The sequence below is a fragment of the Pseudopipra pipra genome, chromosome 8, assembly GCF_036250125.1.
Source record: "Pseudopipra pipra isolate bDixPip1 chromosome 8, bDixPip1.hap1, whole genome shotgun sequence".
Classification (NCBI taxonomy): Eukaryota; Metazoa; Chordata; class Aves; order Passeriformes; family Pipridae; genus Pseudopipra; species Pseudopipra pipra.
Genome location: NC_087556.1, coordinates 9,744,157 through 9,764,966, shown reverse-complemented (window position 1 = coordinate 9,764,966; position 20,810 = coordinate 9,744,157). Strand labels below are relative to the sequence as shown.

Below are 20,810 nucleotides of genomic sequence, written 5' to 3'. Positions count from 1 at the left end.
TCAGTCTCTGGGATCACAGCATTTCCACACAGATAGCCACAGTGGAAGCAATCAATAAGCTGTTTCCATATGTGCTCTCTTACATTGCAGAGACTAAAACTGCTGCTGCCAGGTCATGCAACAGTGCTGCACATCTTGGCACATCCCAAAAGGAAAAAGGCAGAAACAGGACTTGAAATAACATTCCAGCATTGTTCTGACACCTATTTTCTGAAACAGGATACAAACCTTTAACACAGATCTATATTACTTGTCTGTTGAAACAACTTTTTCCCATTTTATTTCCTCAAGCCAATGAAAACATTGCCCGATATGCCACTAAAGGCTGGACAAACGTTACAGAACACAACCTGCCTTTTAAGATAATGGAATACTAAAAGTCACAACATAGACCTGGACACACCTCACAGCACACGCTTTCCTTTGATATCACAGCCAGGTTAACTGCACCCACCTGGGCTCCGCATTTCACTGACTCTATTCACCTCAGCAGTTTACAGATGGCAGCAGCTCCCACCCAGCAGCCCCAGAGCAGTTTCCCAGCACCACCCCAGTACCTCATTGAGCGCACCAGCCTGGCCAACAAAGTCCTTTTTTCCTCATTAGTAAACTTCATAATTCCCGGCGTCTCAAACTTCTGCCGGATCCACTGGCACTGCTCCACATCATTGATGAACATGAACTCCAAGCCAATGTGCTGGCAGTAGGTATTCTAGGAAATGAAAACACCAACAGAGAAGCTTTAGGAGCTAATGGGCCACAAAAAAAAACAAATACATTTTTTAAGTCATATTCTCTGTTACTCTTCTGAAAGCTATATTGTCATCTTCCTCTTCCACAGCATCTTCCCCGCAGCAATTTTATAAGTGGATAAATTATTTTACTGAATCTAGTTCTGTGCCTCAAAGCTTTCTCTACAAAGTAACAAAATTTTGAAAATGAAAGATTGTCATTTTATAATGTATTTAAAGCAGGCCAATAAACCCACCTTAACTGGCACATTTCACCTAACTCAGTACTGTTCTTACAGTCTTTTCTTTAGATGCATCAACAAAGATTTCCACTTATTTACCAAAATTTACCCTGTCTTTTTTAAATGTCACCTGAAATCAAGCAATAAAGACAGTGAGAAGACAAGTATGAAGTCTCATGCAAATTATCTGATAACTGTCAACTTTCAGAAACTTGGAAATCTGAAAAAGACTCCAAGCAGCTGAGAGCAGAGAAAGGGCAGGGAGAAATGCAAAGACACAACAGAAATTTTATCTCCTTGCTCATTTTTTAAATTTTCTTTTTCTTACCTTAAAAAGACTATTTCATCAGAAAAAATGTTTCCAAACTAAAAGTCAACAGAAGTAAGACCTAGTGTGAGTTTGAGACAAAACCACTGTGAACAGAGATGTTCAAAATCACTCATACAAAGAGCAGTATGTGCTCTCTACTGCCTCTAAAAAGGAATTGAATGTTAACTTCAATTAAAAAAAAAAAAATCCAAAGCTCTAGAGAGAAGAGGAAACCAGAGAGTTCTCTCTCCTTAACACAAATCAGTTCCTTGAGGCTTTTAGATTTTGCTATTGATTTTGTCCATTTATTTGCACATTGCAATTTTAAAGATTTTCTCTTGAAAATTGCTACACAGATAAGCTAGAAGTACAAAAACAAGAAAAAACCCAAATATAGAGCTCAAATGCACAACAGAGATAATATGTTAACAATTTACCAAGCTTCAGCTAAGCCAACATAAAAGTCAAACTGAGGATATCCAGCACTAAGTCACTCAGCAGTCTGCAAATTCATTACCATTCCTACTTGCTATTTTGCTATTTGGAGTTCTCCTCTAATGATAGTGATTCCTTCAAATTAGTTTTGCTTTAAATTATTTCAGCTTTGATGATTTCTTATGGCTTAAACCCTATCACCTGTCAGACAATGAAACTCTACAAAAATGACTGGGGATGGAAAACAAGGAAATCACTGTCTACAAGCTACAGCCGGGCTTTCATGAATTTGGTACCCAGCCTTCATATTTTATCTTTATATTTAGAAGTCTCACTAAAGCTGAGGATCTGAAGGCAACCTCTGAACATCCTGAGCACTGTATACAGAGCTGCTTTATCTGTGGTTCAACACTTCAAAGACAATTTCTAAAGGCTCTACTCCTTTAAAGCAATATCAGTTCTTGACAGAGCGAGGGCTCGAATTAGTATTCTACCATATTCACCTCTTTTATACTCATCCTTAATCTATACATTTCAGATATCCAGGTAATGAACCCAAAGGTGCTGCTACCTCTAGAAACAGTACAAAGGTTATTTTTCATGCCACTTGAATTCTTTACATGCTCTGTTAATAACTGACAAATTAGAAGGTTCTTTTGTGACTGACAACTGGAAAAAGTTCACTTCTGTCTGGATGAAAACAACCATAAATTCAAAAATGTCCCACTGACCTCCAGGCGTTTGATGATCTCTCGTAAAGAAAGACTGTTCTCATTTCCTCCTATGAAGGTAGTTGTTGGCAGCTGAAAGACTTTGTCCAAATCTGATTCATGCAAACCATAAAACCCTACAACAGGTACATTATTGATTTGCAGAGCAGGGCAGGAGACAAAAAGGAAACCAGCATTGTTTTTCAAACCATGGCAATTATGTTTAATAAAACAATATTAAGAAAGAAGGTACCAGAATAAAACTTGAAAATGTGAATATTTTTCAGGTATCCATTAGTAAAACGCACTTTAGTCTGGATTTTAAAACTAATGTTTTAATTAAATAGTCATCATTTAATTAGAGGATAAACCATTCTTTCTTAAATGCTCAGATAAAACAACTGAAATTAAAATGGCCCAAACCTTTTTTATATTTTAGCTATTAGCACATATGCCATTGATTCTCCATACTATATCTTGCAGTTCACTGTTTAGTAAAACAACTAACTGTGATGATTGGGATTTATTCCTTGCTCTGTCATAAGCAACAAACACAAAAACAATCCCTCCTGACAGAGAGAACCAGCTGGTTGGAAGCATACTACATTAATAGATACACTAAGAGAAAATACACAACATGCTCAATGTAATGCAGTACAAGCACTCTGGTAGAACTTCCAAGGTGTTTCTATTTACTCTCTTTCTCTTTTTAGGGTAGTTTGAAATAGTCATGTAATGACCTGCACACAAAGATTTCCCACACTCCCACCAACTAAAACAAGGAAAGCATATGTTTAAGCATATTGACCCATCTTGCTTTAGACATACCTAAACTTCTTCTGGCTGAGAATATTATTTAAGAAAATACTTCACTTAACTGTTATGCAGTTTCAAAAACCAAAATACAGATAAGCAGATAAGACTGAAAGACTGGTTAAAGACAAGTTAAAAGCTTTGTACGATATGAGTTTAACCTAAACCTGTTAAATAAAGAAAGGAAAAACAGCTTCTTACAACTGTAAGAAGCAAATGTATGACACTTATAACAGATATTACAGTTGTAGAAAGTCATATGTACATTAAAACTATGTATTTCACAGAATTTCTGAGTTGGAAGGGACCCACAAGGACCATCAAGTCCAACTCTTAACCGAATGGCCTGTACAGGGATTGAACCTGTGACCTCAGCACTGTGCTCCAACCAACTGAGCTAATCTCAAAGGTTATGTGTGTATGCATGGGTGAAAATATTCTAAAAATTAAAAACAGCTTCTTTTTAACTTTGAATTCTTTATCTTGATTCCAGACAAGCTGCAGACATGCACTTTAACACTGACAAGACAGCCTGCACATGACTCTTAAATCAATAAAGAATAGTGCTCCCTATTCCCTACTAAATGACTTTTCTGAAGATGAAAATGAAGCAGCAATTTAAAGATGAAATAATAACAGAACTTAGCATTTAGAGTTGAAGTCAGGCCACAGGACTGCATTGGCACCACTTTTACTATACAGCACTGTCAGTAAATAACACATTCTCTGCTTTAAAAATAATATATTTTAAAATATTCATTTTGGTTTTAATAACAATTTTAACAATATATTAAAATTTCAAACCTAGAGCAACCAAAAAAAAAAGGGTAGGTACCACTACTTCTCCTTTTTGGTATTGTAAGAGGTGTTTTCCCAGCAGGAGGTTAGAGGGACACAGGGAATGACAGGGGCTTTAGTGTCATTTGAAACAAAGCAGTGCTAACTGTTTTGTTGGGTTTTTTCTTTGCTGACTTTCCCTCAGACTTCACAGGCTCTTCATGTGCTATCATGCATAAACCAGAACACGTACAGGAGTGATCTGGGCAAACACAGAACATCTGTGCTTTGTACTGCAGCACCACATATTTACTGAAGCATCACCTCATGTTTAAAGAGATACAACCTTACTGAAATCCTGAGAGCAATTCTATAACCCGAATCATGCAGTAGGTACATCTGTGACTACCTGCATTTTCAGAAGCAACTCTCAGAAGAAACTTCCTACCACAAGGTTTCTCAAAAAGAAACCAGAAGGAAGGATGAAGTAAATGCACAGAAAAAAATCAAACACTGAAATACTTTCGGTACTAGCAGAGACCTTTCATAAGTTTCCTGCTTGAAACATTCAAGGATGGGCAACATTTGAGACCCTCCTCTTTTTTGCTGTGCCAAGACCAGGGCAGAAATTTTGTTTGCCCTCACAAACTGAAATCACTTCAGATAGACTCTCAGAGACATCTCATTCAGAGGTCTCACATATTTTTCCTATGGGCACAAGGGCTTCAGTGTGGCACCTTCTGACCAGTCACAGCACTGTACTAAACTATCTGTACAGTCCAAAGAAATGTGCACTGATGTGCTGGCTCTGACCCATGCTCCAAACTGTATTCACTCACTAAATGTCTAATATATTTACTAGTAGGTACTTTCCTTTAATTAAAACTGACAAACTTCAGAGAGAATGCCCAATTTGTGTAAGCACCTCTCAATTTACAGTCCTAGGCACTCTACCGCCTTTATGTGATCAGAACTGCTTCTTTCCCTACCACCAGAAATAGAAAACACAGCAGCAACGAGGCAGTAGATGAGCTTACAGTAAAATTAAGAAGAATGTGCTTTATCTACTGCTTGCACTACGTTTTATGTCTGGTCTGAAAAGCTTCCCAACACATCAAAGAAAAATTGATTCAGTGTCTTCATCGAGTAGAAAACCACATTTTAAACAAACCAGGTAGATTGAAGAGTAGAGAAAAATCAATCAGGTGGGTTTTTTTATTCAAGCAGAGAGAGGCAAAGCAATTGATCAGTGCAATTTCTGAGACCTGCCCTCCGAGCGACCAGAACTACCTTTACCAGGGCAGACCTTGTGCACTCCACTCTTCCAGCAGTAAGCTCAAGTGATCACCATTGGATTATACCCACAAGCAAAGAATACTATGCTTTCCACCTTTTCTTTTGATAAATTCAAACAGACTTCTTCAAGACATACAGAAGGAATAAGTATCATACACTAGAATCAAAACTGGGTATGAAATTTTCCCTAAGTCTCTCTGTCCAGTGTTTTATTTATTGCTTGTCTTCCCTATTGACTAGCCTTCAGATGTCCCCAGTTCAAACACATATCAAACATAATGGTGTAAGAGTAATTTAGATTACCAGAGTCTTGGCCTAATGTATTGATTAGTATTAATTTCTGGTGTGGTTCAAAAATACAAGATTCAGGGATTTTATAGAGTGCTTATAATCATCATTCATCAGAAGAAGAATTCACAGGAACCTCACCTGTGATCTCAAGGTAGAAATTCCATGGTCCTGAAACTTTAGCCCCCTTACAGATACTCAAAGGCACTATTTCATGATACCAGCAAGCAGAAAAGGTAGAAGGTTCCTTGAAATGTGGCATCCCTGCCCATGGAGTGGGGTTGCAACTAGATGATCTTTAAGGCCCCTTCCAACCCAATGCTTTCTATGGTTCTGTGAAATGTCTTATTTAATCACCTCAGCCCAAGGAGACACAAGAGCAAAATGCCCAGTGCAAGTAAGAAGGCAGGCAGACATACACACCGAGCTTATCGATTGTAGTAATTAGGTCAGAGGGAACAAAGGAATCCAGGTCTGCATCCAGAATTCCAAGGGGATCTAGCTGAGCCACATGGTGACCACGGATCTGAAAATGGAGGGAAGTAAGAGAAAAATGAAATCACACTAACAGAAGTCAGACAAAGGGAAAAATTCACTGATATCTCTCCACAGTATATATCTCAGCCATTAAGTCAAATAAACAAACACCACTAGTGTGATGAGAGGGTCACATATTTCCCAAATTTTCTCATAAGAACAAAAAAAAAAGCATTATATCACTGGCTACATATACTACCTGTATTAAAAATTAATCAATACACATTAGAACATAACATTTATTTTATCTGACACACAATTCAACTGGGATTACACTGAAGTTTAAGTGAAGAAAGCCACTAAAGATTACTCTCAATCTCTGAGTAAAATTAAGAAACTATGACTAGTCTATAGGTCTTATCATTTGCCAATTCAGTTATTTTGTATTTCTGCTTGAATCTTCCTTTCTGAACCTGCAGAATACTAAAATACAGCACTGCTGACCTAAAACACTGATGGGTGCTGAAGTAGTTTATATTGGTAGTGAAAGGATTGCTCTTCCTGAGCTCTGTTCTGCATCAAATAGCATCTGATAGCATCCATTTTCAATTGTGAAATTTTGGAAATTTGATCTGTAACAAAAATTGACACTCAAGACACAAAAGAACACAAATTGAGTGGGGAATTTAGCCAGCTTTCAGTTATAAGTATAACTGGTGTCAGTGCATGCCACAAGTTGCTATAAACTAGTGCCTTACATTATCCTATAACATTGCCACACAAGAAATTTTGATTCAATTGAGCCACAAATATAAAACAATTTTTAATATGTCTCTTATGTGTGACTCTCATATGCCAGATTAACTCATGAAAAGCTTTGTATAGATGAATATATGAATATTTTCTCCTTAAATTTTTTCTTTTTAATGATGAATTAAGATCACTTGGGTAGAATTTCATTCACACTATGAGTATCCTAATTGTCCCTTAAAAAAAAAAGAAATTATAAACTGTATTATTAACAGTGAAGTGCATCACACAGTCATAGAGTATGATTGATCCAAATATTCTATATTTGCAGGAGAGTTCATAACAAAACGGTTTCCAGTCTTAAAAAAAACCAGAAATGCAGCATCTTTTTTAGAACCACCAGCCCTGTAAACTCAGCCTGATTTCTGCAATTCTTTGCATCTCATGAATCACCAGTAATAAAACCCTGACAGGCCAAATGATGCCCACAGCATCATCTGTGCCATCTGACTGTTTACAGCAGCACTAAGTCTATCTGACTGGAACTAAGCAAACAATTCTGTCTCAAGCATCATCAGTGGGAAAGAATTCACCTCCTTAAGTTACATCTGCTCTATACTATTAATAGGAACAGGAAGAAGACCAGTAAAAATGCCAAAACACAGAAGAGCAAATCAGTAAAAAGATGTCCCATATTACACTTCAGGAGCATTTAACTAAATGACAATATTTTCCTTAATATCAAGCTATTCTTAATAACTTCTACCACTTTCACTGGCTACAGGAAATAGTAACATCTGCAAAAATTGGAGATCAACCTTGTGGAAATACATGCATAAAAAATTTTCATCAACTGTCATAACTTTGACTAAATGCAAGTATAGACTACCTGAAACCAGACCTTAAAATCAAGACTTCTAGACTAAGATGTAAAGAAATTAAAGAAAATAAACAAACAATAAAAGCCAAACCAAACCAAAAAAACCCACCCCAAAATAAAAGAAGACTCAAGAAATCAATTTTTCTAGACGTGCTTTTGTTAAGCACACACATTTCACTGGAAATCCTTGTTTCAGTGTGTCCAGTGCTCTACATTAGAAGAAGCAATAGATTAACTGCCTTTTCAGAAGTCCAGCTCAGCAGACCACAAAGTAGTTTGCCACAAAAACCATAAAACACTGACAGGTTTGAGAAATGAAAATCCTGTATCCTTCTGCATTTCACTTCATTATCAGGCAAGGGAAGGTCACAAATTATTATGCCCCTTCAACACTGAATTGAGAGGGTATTAAATACCTTTTAAAAAACACAGTTGCCTTAGGCAATCCTCTTTGATTGTTTGCTGCAGACACATAGGTGCCTGCCATTCACACAGACATTTCTGTTCCATCTCTTGACTTGGACAGCACACTCTTTCAAACACAGGGAACAAAATGGCAATCCCTGAACTATTTTCAAGTACATCATGTCAAAGTGGCCTCACATTCTCCAATTTTTTCTAATTCTTCACCAATTTTTTACTGCAAGCAAAAGTGGCAGTTTTCTACACACCTATTTCTAAGCAAATTTCATATATTCTTTATATTCACAAGCATTTATACTCTTTTACAACACCTTTCCAACTCAAAGGTGACAATGTGATGTGTACAAAAAAAGGCTTTCAACAAGTTCCTCTTCTGTTCTCTGATGACATCAGACAGGAGTTAAAATTCTTAAGGCAGGGCAGAACAGATCTGCTCAAGTCAAATTGTAGAAAACTTCTTGGGAAGTTACATACTTATTTAAAAAATAAAAATCAAATGGGAATATTTTGCTCAACACATCTGGTTTTCGGGGTTAGGGGTTTTTGTTTCGTTTTACACTGGTTTTAAGCCTTTTATTGAAATTAAAATACTAAATAGAAGTCTAAATAAAAATATTTAAATTTGTTTTACATTTAGAAAACATGTAACCAAAAGCACTGTATTATTTCCAAAATCCTCCTTCATTTAGAGGAAAAATAACGATATTAGGCCTAATTTCTTAATGTCATAGAAGGGTTAAAAATTTGAGTGTGAAACAAAGTCAGCTTTGATGAACAGCTCTCTAAAAGAAATCCATCAAAGCTGACCCAAACTCTGTCAGCCTTCCAAAATTCAGCTTCTAGTTAATTCATCATTTCTCCTCTCTCTTTTTATCTATAATCCTGCTCAAATCAGGAATCTCAAAATTCTCCCTAAATGTAAGGGAAGGAAAGTACATTTCATCCTTTCTTACAAAAAGTAACATTTAGAGCTGTAATACAAACTTTCCCAGAGGTGAAGACTTGGATCATGGAAAAGTTTGGTGTTGAAGAGAGGGGAGTGTTCTTATTTCACTGCACACATCTGGAGATTCACTAGTACCAGTACACACAGGAAAGCTCCCTCCACATGAAGCACAGTTACTTCAGATAATGTGGCTTTCCAGTTTGGTCAGGCAACTTACTGAATCAGACACACACACACACACACACACACACAAAATCTTAATACAGTCCAGGGAGCCAAAAGAATAGCAAAGGCTAAGCTTCGACTTGTTTGGCTCCTGCTCCTTGTCAAGGGACAAAACCCAAGAGATTCATGTTCCCTTTCACTAACAACTATCTCCATAAAGTGCTTCCAGGCTAAATCAGATGACCAACAACAGGTCTGCAGGTAATATGGATAATGAGTTTGCTAAACCAGAGGATCACCCCAGTCTGAATCCAGCACTTCTGTGTTTAGACACTGTGCAGGAAATAAAAAGCTGTCTAGTTCAAGATATTTTGGATCAGAAGAAAGACAACAGTTAGGCCCAGAAGACAAACAAGAACATAAAAAGGAAGAAAAATATTGTTTGCAAAGTAGAGGCCCTCCCACACCTCCCCCCAGAAAACACTTACTTGGTATGCTCTGATCAAAGACTGCACAGCAAGGTGATCTTCAACAAGCTTTTCAGCTTTTCCCGGTGTCTGGGCCAGGCCGTGGCTCTGAAGAAATGATGCTTTTCTTTCCAGCTGTGCTGGCAGATGGGGATCATGTGCTTGGCCAACATTAGCATTTCGGAAGAACAAATCCCAGGACTGGACACGTGTACAGAGAGGAAGAAGGGAAATTTGTTACCTCAAACAGAAGTCTCAACCAAAAGCAGGTCCTTCAAGGTGCAAATGCACCCCATTACAGTGTTAAGGACCACAAATTACCAGCAAAAAGAGAGCACTGACATGTCCAAATCTCAGTAGCAACTGCGTGTTTTATTTACACAGAGCCCTTTTCCTCCCATTTCTTACACTGAGCTTGCTCAGTGGAAAACTCTCCAGCACATATGAGTGCAAAACACCTTCATCCACTATCCATTCACACAGCTCTTTCTAACTGTGCTATGTATTCAGACAACCAGGAATGGGTATGATATTATGTAGCTGGTAAAGAGCCTACAAAACAAAGAACTTTAATAAATGAAATTAATCCATTCCTTTAATGATACTTATAGAATTTATGAATTCTATAATTCATAACTGAATACACTATATCAGAATCAGTCCTTAAGGGTTTTTCTTGAAGAAACTATTTAAAAGCAATTAAAGTCTTTTTGAGTGAGGCTTTTGTTCTAAGATGCCTTCCTCACCAGCTCAGGTCACCTTACTATGAAAGAAATTATGGACCTGGTTCCAGGTCCAAGCCATAATTTTAGAAAGGTACTTATTTCAGAAGTTGAATCACAACAAACAAAAGATCCTTTCATTTCCATCTGTGCTTTTACACAAGCTACTTCATTCACATATGCCCAAATCTCGTTTTCCTGAATTGTTTCCATTCTAATGAGATGGTCACTGTCCCAGACTAGAATGGTGTTAGATACATGAATGCTAACAGACATAGGGGATAAAACATCTGAGATGTTTATACTCAACCAAGAAGGAAGTCTGCACTAGCAGGCAACTAAGTAATACTTGTGCCCAGCTTACAGTTGCCATAGAAGTTAATGAAAGCTCATAAAACACTTCCCTCAGCTGGCTAACTCCAGAAAAAAAAGAAAGCTATTTCAAAACTTTAAAATCTTCGTGACTGGAATAGAAGAACCGATATAAATTTAATTTTGTGCAGTGCATGTTATTTACCATGGCTGTGAGCTTCAAACTAACACATCTCAAGGAACCAAGGGCCAGAAAAGACAAAAAGTAGCCCAGGGAGTTTATTTTAAAAAGATTACTTCATATATTCATTGCAGAACACACAAAAGAATCAAAATAATGTAGTAAAAACATGGCACAACAGGAAAATACTTATAAAATCACGTTTTCATTAACAAAAGGTCTTCCCATTGAAATTTCTTCAAGATTTAAGTTGTTCAGAAACACCACGAGAGGGGAAGAATAAAAGAGCTAAACATCATCCAACCTTCCAAGTTCAAGTTCTGGAACTGGAGGGGACCCATTGAACCTGTAGATTAGAACCTCATCATTAGCATTTGACTCCTTTGTTGAGTCAAAACCTTTTCCTTTAGATGTAAAAGCACAGTCCCACAAACAACTGAATATTTTTTTAGACAAGTGCTCTGCCTAGAGAGTTGCTAACAAAATTCAAATAGACTTGCCCAACAAGTGACTTGTTTAAGGAGAATCAGCACAGGACCCTTTCTTCATGCAAACTCACAAATACAAAGAACACGTTTACATCTGAAGATGCAGCCAGCTGGGACAGAAAGAACCTATACTATTTTGTCCTATCACATTTTTGAACTTATTGATTTGTTGGGCAGGCTTGACATTTAATCAGAGGGGAGGGAAAATACATCATTTGGCTACAGAAAATTAGTTTTTTCTAGATACACATCCATCAAAGCCTTTACAAATTTCTATAGTGTCTTTCAAGATTGATACCAGATTATAGTCTTCAAGTCCTGTGTATCAATGTCAGTCTTTGGCAACAGCATTTGCCATGTGACTGAACAGAGAGAAGACCAGTTTGGTCTCACAGCAAACCTGCAGCTTCTCAACTAAATTCGTGAAGTTCTTCAAGAAAATGGTAGAGGAGACTTATAACAGAAAAATACATCTGCAAAAAAACAAACTTACTATAGTGATAGATGATACATTCTTTTTTTTTTTCCTTCTGTCAGCAAATCTATATTGTAGTTAACCATTATTTTTTCAAGTAATATAACACCATTCAAGTGATTCAGTGGCAGCATTCTACTCTCATATAATAAACAGTGTTGCACTTAGAATAACAAGTAACATATTTGTTATCCTGATGGTTTGTTTTTTTCCCAGTGACATCACAATATTTATCAACTGCAGTGAGGACAGTAAAGCCTTAAAAGACACACACTGAGCATCACTACATCACTTAAAAAAGAAAATAAATAAAATGAAGTCAAAACAAAACAAAGCCCCCACACTTTTTCCTAGTACATAAGCCAAGGAAGTGATTACACACAGTAGAGTGGCTGCATGCAGGATAACATGGCAGGCATTATGTACTCCATATCCAGCCATGCAGTTTTGTAATTAATCTTGTGATAGTAATAACTGAGCCTTGTCAAGCTTCTCTCTTATGATCTATGGCCCTGACACCAAGTTTCAAGGAGAAATAATGATGCTTTTTTCAGAGACTACGTCATTTTATTCTGATCGTTGCTTTGGCTACTCTAAGGATGGGAAATTCAAAACACAAGGAAAAGCAGGTAATCATCAGGAATGAATCTGCACCAAGAATAAAAGCTCCTATGTCTATACATGCATATTCCTTGAAATACAATCATGATATACATAGAACAGAGAGATTCTCAGAAACACTGAATATGCTCGTTGGAATGTGACAGCCATATTTCAAACAGTTTTAAATAAACAGACGAGGGAAGAAATGTCCAGTCAAATCTTCTGAGAGGGAAATCATTAAGGGAGTCTTGATTAATTGGAGTTTCTAAGTAAAAGCGAATAGAGTATGATTTTTAAAGCCTAGGGAGAAAACAAACAAACAAACAAACCCAACCAAACAAAGAAACCCGAGCATTTCCATCTAATCAGGGAGGCACATCTCGTCTGAAAAGGGGCTATCCGAGAAGAAGAAACATGAGGAGAAATAGGATATAAAGAGGAAAACTAAACAGAATGTTACATCTAAAGACCTAGCACAAACTGGCTCTCTGTGCTGGACATACTGAATAAAACACTGAAATATGAGTGACCTGCAGAGAGTCAAATTATCAACAATACCATAACCAACACCACATGGTGTCTTGACATTATTTTCCAACACTTCCACCCCTTTCCATAGCAGAAGGACAAATTCACAACTTGTCTACAGTCATAAAATTATGGCATGAATTTTTCTGTATTTTTAAGAAAATGGGGTGATTTCAACCCTTAGCATTTTTAATCTGTTTTATATAAGCCCAAACTGAACAATTTCCATCAGTAAAAATCTCGGGTAGGTACTCACAGTTTTCAGTTGATGAAATCAGATGCATTTCAAGAAGCCAAAAATTAATTAAGTTGATGAAACAAAGTAAAATTAATTGGAAACATTCTTCTCCCCCTCACTTTTTTTCTAGGCTGTGAAAAACCTAATAATTTAGGCAAGAATAGCTGTAATCCATTATTTCCACCAACCTTCTTCTTTTAAGCCTCATAAACCAGGGACACAGCGAATTTACTTTGGTTCATTACTGTTGTAAGTATATTACACATAGTTAACCTAGAAAAGAATCCACACATTTTTATAATTGTGCTAGTTTGGGCTGGGGTAGTTAATTTTCCGCACAATAACTGGTTTGGGCCTGGTTTGGATTTGAAAACGGGGTTGGTAAAATAGAGATGTTTTCATTACTGCTGAGCAGCACTTACACAGCATCAAGGCCTTTTCTGCTCCTCACTCCACCCCACCAGCTGGGAGTGCACAAGGAGTTGGGAGTGGACACAGCCAGGACAGCTGACCCCAACTGACCCAAGGGATATCCCCTACCATAAGACATTGTGCTCAGCAGATAAAGCTGGGGGAAAGAACAAGGAAGGGGAGATGTTCAGAGTGATGGCGTTTGTCTTCCCAAGTCACCATTACACACATGATGGAAACCTGCTGTCCTGGGGATGGCTGAGCACCTGCCTGCCCACAGGAAGTGTTGAATGAATTCCTTGCTTTGCTTTGCTCATGTGGATGGCTTTTGCTTTCCCTATTGAACTGTCTTTATCTCAACCCATGTGTTTTCCCACTTTTACCCTTCCGATTCTCTCCCAGTCCTGCTGGTGGGGTGACTGAGCAGCTGTGTGGAGCTTAGTTGCCAGCTGGGGTTAAACCACGACAAAAATGCATCTTGAATCGCCTGGGATCCACTCCCTAGGCCACACCCTACTCCACCAGGACATTTACATTCCTCTGTCAATTCACTTCTGCTGGTTTATCGGTCACTGTTCAACCTACAAAGCGCATCACCTCATCAGGATCCATCGTCAGACCGTGTCTGAACCGCCAGACGAACTGGATCTCCTTTCGGCAGGACTTTCAGCATTTCCGCCCACTCCCGAGCACCAGCAAAGTAACGAGCAGGTCTAAATTCTCCGAAGCCTTAGTTCAGCACCCTGGCCAGCTCCGGGCGGCGGCGGTCCCCGCGCCCAGCGCTGCCGCCCCGCTCCCGGCTGATGCAGGGCTTGCACTTGGGCTGTGCTCACCCAGGGGAACTCCTCACCCCGTGACAGGTCTGCCGGGCTTCCCAGCAGCGAAATGCACTCCATCGCGAAGGGTCTGAACGAGGAATTTCATTCTTCCGAGAGGAAGAAGTTCACCGCTAACCAACATAATGTAAATAAAATAAAACCAATGTCACCGTGATGTCACCACCTGCGCTCCTTATGCCTGAGTTCATCCCCTCAGTGTCCTCAATACAAAAGGGCTCATATGGATCTACCCCCCACACATCATGAGGGATTCTCAGGAATTAGTTCAGCACAGCCCCACAACGTGCTAGTCCGTTCCACACTGGCTGGAACTTCAGCTGGCAGTTACAGGATGAGGTCTCAAGTCAGATGGGATGAGAGAAGGAGACACTCCTGGAGAAGTTCTCTCCAGTTCCAGGTTAAGGGATAACATAACAGACCTAGAATCTACCTCCTATGTGAATAACAGTCAGTCTTCAGCATTGTCACTGCATATATCAGCTTTCAACAGGACTAAATTCATACACAACATCCAAAAAACCACCCAGAACTGCCTTTTTTGGTCTCCGTTTTTGTTTTCCCTCCCCCCCTCAATGTGCATCACTTCCTCAAGCTGTAGACACATAATCAAACTTAGAACAACAACTTTTAAGTGACATTTTGATATACCTGCATCGAGAATATGGGAACAGACAACCAATTTGATAAACATTTTGGGCACAATTCACATTACTTCCCTAGAAAATGACTTTTCTGTCTTAGAATTTATCAGACTTCTCATCAGCTTCTTAAGTTACTATACATGTATCACCATAACAGAGCCTTCCTTGTCAGCAGAAAGCTTGTTAGAAAATAAGTCTATGTATTTTGCCCACAAGAAAGGATTTGGGCAGTAGATTTAAAGTTCAAAAAAAAATGAAACAAATGTGTGTTGCCTGGATAGAGAGGCAGAAAGACAAAACAAAATACTTTTCAAGATACTTCAGAAGAATTTTCTGACGATTTCAGATTCAGTTTTAAGGTTACAACTTCCACAGCTACCTAAGGGTTACTAAACATTCATCTTCTTCAGACAGTTTGGAAGTACCAATGTCAACACACATTATTTAAATATAACATATTCTACGATACAAGCTTACTACAATAAACCAAAAAATGAAATGTATTTTATTCTTGGGTCTTCTTCCAGGTGTAACTAGTTACTGAACACTGCTTGAACAGCATTTCCACGGAGGAACAAAGTTTCAGAGCAGCTTACTATTTCTGGTCTGGACTTCTTGTTCTTTCCCCTCAGCTCATCATGCCCACGGCTCCTCTGTACTTTTATAGTTGCAATATCACATCTTACAACAATCAATATGCGGGAAATTAATTTCACAGTTTTCATTTCATACAAGCCCTTTTCCTGAGCTTTTTATAAAAAAACAAGTTAAAAAGTAAAAAAAAAACCACATACCACTCTTGAACCAATATTATCATTTGAAGGTGAGTTTTAGGCTTACCTTATGCACACTTTCAGGGTTTTCAAGCCATGCATAGTACATTTCCTCCACATAACTTGAATTGCCCCCACTTAGGAAAGGTTCTGAGGTTCCTGACGAAAGACACCGTTGGCCATGTAAAAATGCCCTTCTGGCTATGTTCTGCTTTTCCAGAAGTTTAGTGCCATGACACTTCAGCACAGTTGCAAACAACTTCAGATGACTCATGTTTGTTTATTAGACAGACGATCCAAGTCTATTAATAAGACAAAACCAAATTTAATCAGAAAAAGAGACAATGAATTGCAAACACGTTTCAGCCCCACAGTGAAAACTGATGTTTATGGCTACAGTGCTCTTCAACAAAGCTCAGGCCTAGGCATGAAGCTCACCTCAGGGTTAGACCTAGAGCAGTGGAATCGCTGCTGATGGCCATCCCCACATCAGCAGCTCTCTCACAGCTCCTGTAACTCATAACATTCCCCTGAAGCAATCACCCCTTGTACTGCATGCCCTGAGCCCTGGTTCCCTGGGAACAAATGAGTCCGTTAATCATTGACTTTTTGGGAGCTCTGGGCAACCCCAACTGTTGTTTCTCTGTTTAGAAAGCTGCAACCTTTCCCCAAGTCAAGCTGGGGTAGGTTCAACCAACAGTGTCAAACACGGACACCATGGTTACAAAAATTTATGCCATGAGTAATGGAGCTGACAAAATAATTAGAAACATTAGTTAGGTGTTCATATTGACATTAGCCTTCAATCAGTGTTACACTAAGAAAAGGCTCAGGTTAATTTGTTCTCCTATCTAGCAACATTTATCTTGTTCTTCCAGTGAACTCTTACCAGCTTTGTAACAAGGAGAGAAGATTCCCTGCAGTTTTGAACACAAAGGGAAAAACAACAAAGGTTGAATCTTGGGAATGCTGAACACGATCAGCTCCAGTGCTAGCAAAGGGAATCAGAGCTCACCTTCAAAATAACACGAACAAATGCAGCTTGCACTAGTCCCAAAATAGAACAGTCTTAATGCTGAAGTTGCTACAACTGCAAAGTAATAGCAATAATGTGAAAAGAAACTATTAGTTTCATTTTCACTGTAAAAGTATTTGGAATGTACAAGAATAGAGAGGGTTACTTAAGAGGAAGTAAAATTCAGATTTAACTCCAAGGTGTCTCTCATTTGTTTTGTTGTCTACCGAGAGAAATAATTTATTTGGTCACAAGGTAAAATACAATGTTTTTTGTTGGTGGTGTGACTAGTTGAACAGTTGTTAAAAAGAAACAAAGGTACTGAGCTGCCAAGTGAACTTCAAAGTGTTTTAAAAACAACACTGTCATTTTGAGTCATAGAATACATTTTAATGTTCCCCATTACATATTAAGTTTTCTTTATCTCTATTCAAAAAGTAATAAATACCTTAAAAATTTTGTGTAAACATTTTCTGTATATAAATCCCATTAAATTATTTTCTTACTGTTTTTCCTGTCACCCCCTCGCTTCAAAAAAACAAAATATATGGTTATAAAACTCCTAAATTTCTAAGGGGTGGCAAGAGCTGCATTTTTCACCCTCTGATTTAGAAGTTAATATTGATCTTTAGAAAAAAAGCAAAAGGGCTCTTACTAAATAAAACAGTATTACTCCTTGTTCTTCTGTGGCATTACATTTTTAACTCCCCATCTATTTTAAGTGCTGATGACCTTTCCTAGTTGCTGCCCAGCAGGGAACTCTTCTCCTTTGACACACCAAATTCCTTTGTTTCCACTTTCAAGACTTCTGCAGCCTTTTCACTCTCCCCCAGTAGCAGATCTGACATGTAGTTCCTAACACCAGCTGCCATCATCCACTTACTGAATGTTCCAAACAAGCACTTGTCCACGTTCTCCACGGTGCCCGACACATGGAAAGTATCCTCCCGAGGCAGCATCCTCCTTTAATCCTATGAACCCCTCAAAACCACAGACTCTTCTCTCTCCATTTGGCATTTGCAGCAAAATGGCAACAGTTAGGATACTGATATGCTAAATCCCCATACATCAGCATTATTTCCTATCTACCAATATTCACTTGTCATTTCCCATTTCACAGACTGAAAGCTTACTACGACACCGATTTCCTCCTGTGTCAACACCCCGTCTCTGAGCTGGGCTCTGAGGCAACTGTAGGAACAGAAACACTACCAGCACCATTCTGAAAGTAGATTAAGTCCTGCAAAAGCTCAGAGTGACTGCAAGAGCACTGACAGAGTTAATACACCGCCTGCATACATAATTCTCTTTAAGATGTAACCCTGTGGATGCATGATGTCATTCTGGAAAACTTGGTAAGATTTCAACATGTTATAACAGGGAGAACAGAGAGGTCACCATGGCACTTACAACTTTATGAGAGAAATTATTATTCCACCTATCTTACTGCATGCAAATCTCACCCTCTGCCACCAAACTCTTGCACAGATACCTCAGGGGTGGACACTCATTCCTACAGGGTTACCTACCCTCATTCAAAATGGCTCTGCAAAGATCTAGGAGATAAGACAATGAGAGAAACATTTTCTCAGTTTATCATACTACAGTGGCAAGCTTCTTAAGCAGGGGTAATTTCACATTCTTTCTTTAGAATATGTCTGTCTGAAGAATGTGCAGCTCTTTTTTCTAGCATTTAGTAAAGAACACATAGCAGAACAACAATTTGTCAGGGAGATTTGAAAATGGATGCAAATGACATAATATATAACAGAAACAAAGAGCTTGTAAGTGGTACCAGTCACTTCCAGTTCCATTTAAATTTCAAAATGGGGTCAGAACCATACTTCAAACTCTAGCTACTGAATATGCAATCTGTAAGAGCTATGGTCACTCCTGTGAAGATATAAAGATCACAGGTGAGGAGAACTGTTACCACAGCCATTATTCCTATCTCATGAAAAAGTAATGCATCCATTGTTATGCATGTATGAAACACAAATGGACAGAGTCACCAATTGCTTAATTCCGGTCAGATTTCACTACAGACTAATACAACTCAAAAAACCTGACTTCTTCCTAGTTCTTCCTTTTGCACACACTGCTTTTCAGCACAGATGTCAGCTGTCAGCAGCTAAACAAACCAGAGACCACCAGCGTGATCATAGACCATTCCAGCCCACTCAGCCTTGAGGCTGTCAGTCAAAAACCTGCACACAGGACAGCAGGCAGAAGTTGGAAGTAGTAAGACCTGTTCCACTCCACTATGCTTCCTAAACCAACCCTGAAATGGAAACAGTGATTGGCACGGAATCAAGCTGAGCCAAGGGCAACCTAAAGGATGGTATTAATTAAATCCCTACCGGAGGTCAAAAATAAGAAAGAAGCAGTGAACCAAAAGAACAACCTGATATTTAATGCACCAAAGCACTCTCAAAATGGTGGAATTAAATGAAAGCCCTGAGCAGCTGAAGATTTCTGCAGCTGTTCCGTCCCAAGCGGCGAGTTAGCTTTCACCTTGGCACTTCCAGCTCTAGAAGTGACCTAATGTCATGGGCAGTCTTGTGAATTATTCTACCCAGGTTTCTACAGGACAGTAGAAGCAGGCAGAAAACAGCAAGGCACTTCTGATTACAAAGCCTTTATCCAGCTTTTTACAAAATCACTTTAAATATAAATATGTTGCACATATGAATCACTATCCTTCTGGTATTGCCAATGCCCTTACCATGTTTCTTAATGCACAGGAAGCCCTGCTGCCAATGTTAACAAATGATCTTTATGCTCTGCAGAAGTGGTCATTAATAAGCCCGGCCCATATTTCGCAAAAGCACTCCTTCATCCACTATCATGGTCATTTTCTCTATATTCTGCATACAACTCACTCCTAAAGCACTTTTTAAGATTGAAAAATTCTAATAAAACAAGGCTGACAGTGAAAAAAATGCATGAAGATAATAAAGTTTCTCCGAAAGTCTGTCATAGATAATTTAAACTAGTGATGCATGGAACATCCTTATTAAACAAGGCTACTTCAGGGGTATAAACCTCCACGTGCTAAATGCTTCTGCTCCCCCCAGCACAGATGTACCATGCTGCACAGAGAATCACAATTCTCCATCCAGAACTTTGGCCTGGAGGAAATTTTCAAGCCACAGGGCACACACTGTAAACCTCGGGCAACGGAGGTATCTCAGTGCCTTGAAACCAACGGATTTATTACTGTCCCCTCGAAAAAACGCCTTCAGTGGGTACCGAAGGGACAACATCACCGCAGTGCCACAGGGATAACATCACCAGGGTACCAAGGGGATGACACGACCGCGGTACCCAAGGGACAACATCACCGCGGTACTCCAGGCTACCAACGCGTTGTAAAAGAGCAGGGGGCAGTATCTGTGAGGGGTCGGGTTTGCTCTCCCGCCCCTCCCCGTACCGCAAGGACGCGTCCTTCCCCGCTGTCCCGGTCACCGCGGCCGCCACCGGGGCCCGGAGCCCGCGGGGCTGTCGGAGCGCTCCCGGTGCGGCAGGGCCAAGGCACCACCGGGGCCCGGGCCAGGAGGGGCCGTCCCCGCTCGCCCCGCGCCCCGGCGCCCGGCCCGCGGCGTGACCGCCCCCCAGCAGCACGGCGAGCGGCCCCGGGGACCTGCGCGGCCGGGCCCGGCCTGGCCCCGCCGCCCCCCGCCCCTCACCGGCGCGGACAGACCTGCGGGGGCGGGGAGGGTCCGGCGCATCCGCGGAGGGAAGGGCAGGGAAGGGCAGGGCAGGGAGGGGAGAGCAGGGCAGGGAGGGGAGGGCAGGGAGGGATCGCCGGGAGCGGCGGGGCGGGGGCCGCACCTGCGTCACGTGGGGCGCGCGCGCTGAGGTCACGGCGGGG

General features: G+C 39.8%; 1 protein-coding gene across 5 annotated transcripts in view; it reads right to left on the bottom strand.

The window, feature by feature from the left end:
• Positions 1-20,810, bottom strand: part of OGDHL (oxoglutarate dehydrogenase L) — a 51,653-nt gene extending 30,843 nt beyond the window's left edge. Inside the window, exons 1-6 of one of the 5 annotated variants that reach the window (XM_064662504.1) lie at positions 20,771-20,810; positions 15,989-16,223; positions 9,732-9,911; positions 6,026-6,128; positions 2,450-2,565; positions 558-712 (exon numbers count right to left, since the gene is read on the bottom strand). In XM_064662504.1, the coding sequence (XP_064518574.1) occupies positions 558-712; positions 2,450-2,565; positions 6,026-6,128; positions 9,732-9,911; positions 15,989-16,195 (761 nt within the window). In that variant the 5' untranslated portion in view covers positions 16,196-16,223; positions 20,771-20,810. Of the gene's footprint in view, positions 1-557; positions 713-1,301; positions 1,324-2,449; positions 2,566-6,025; positions 6,129-9,731; positions 9,912-15,988; positions 16,224-16,359; positions 16,477-20,369; positions 20,390-20,639 lie in introns of those variants that run through there. The other 4 variants (XM_064662502.1, XM_064662501.1, XM_064662503.1 and 1 more) reach the window with 4 other exon arrangements.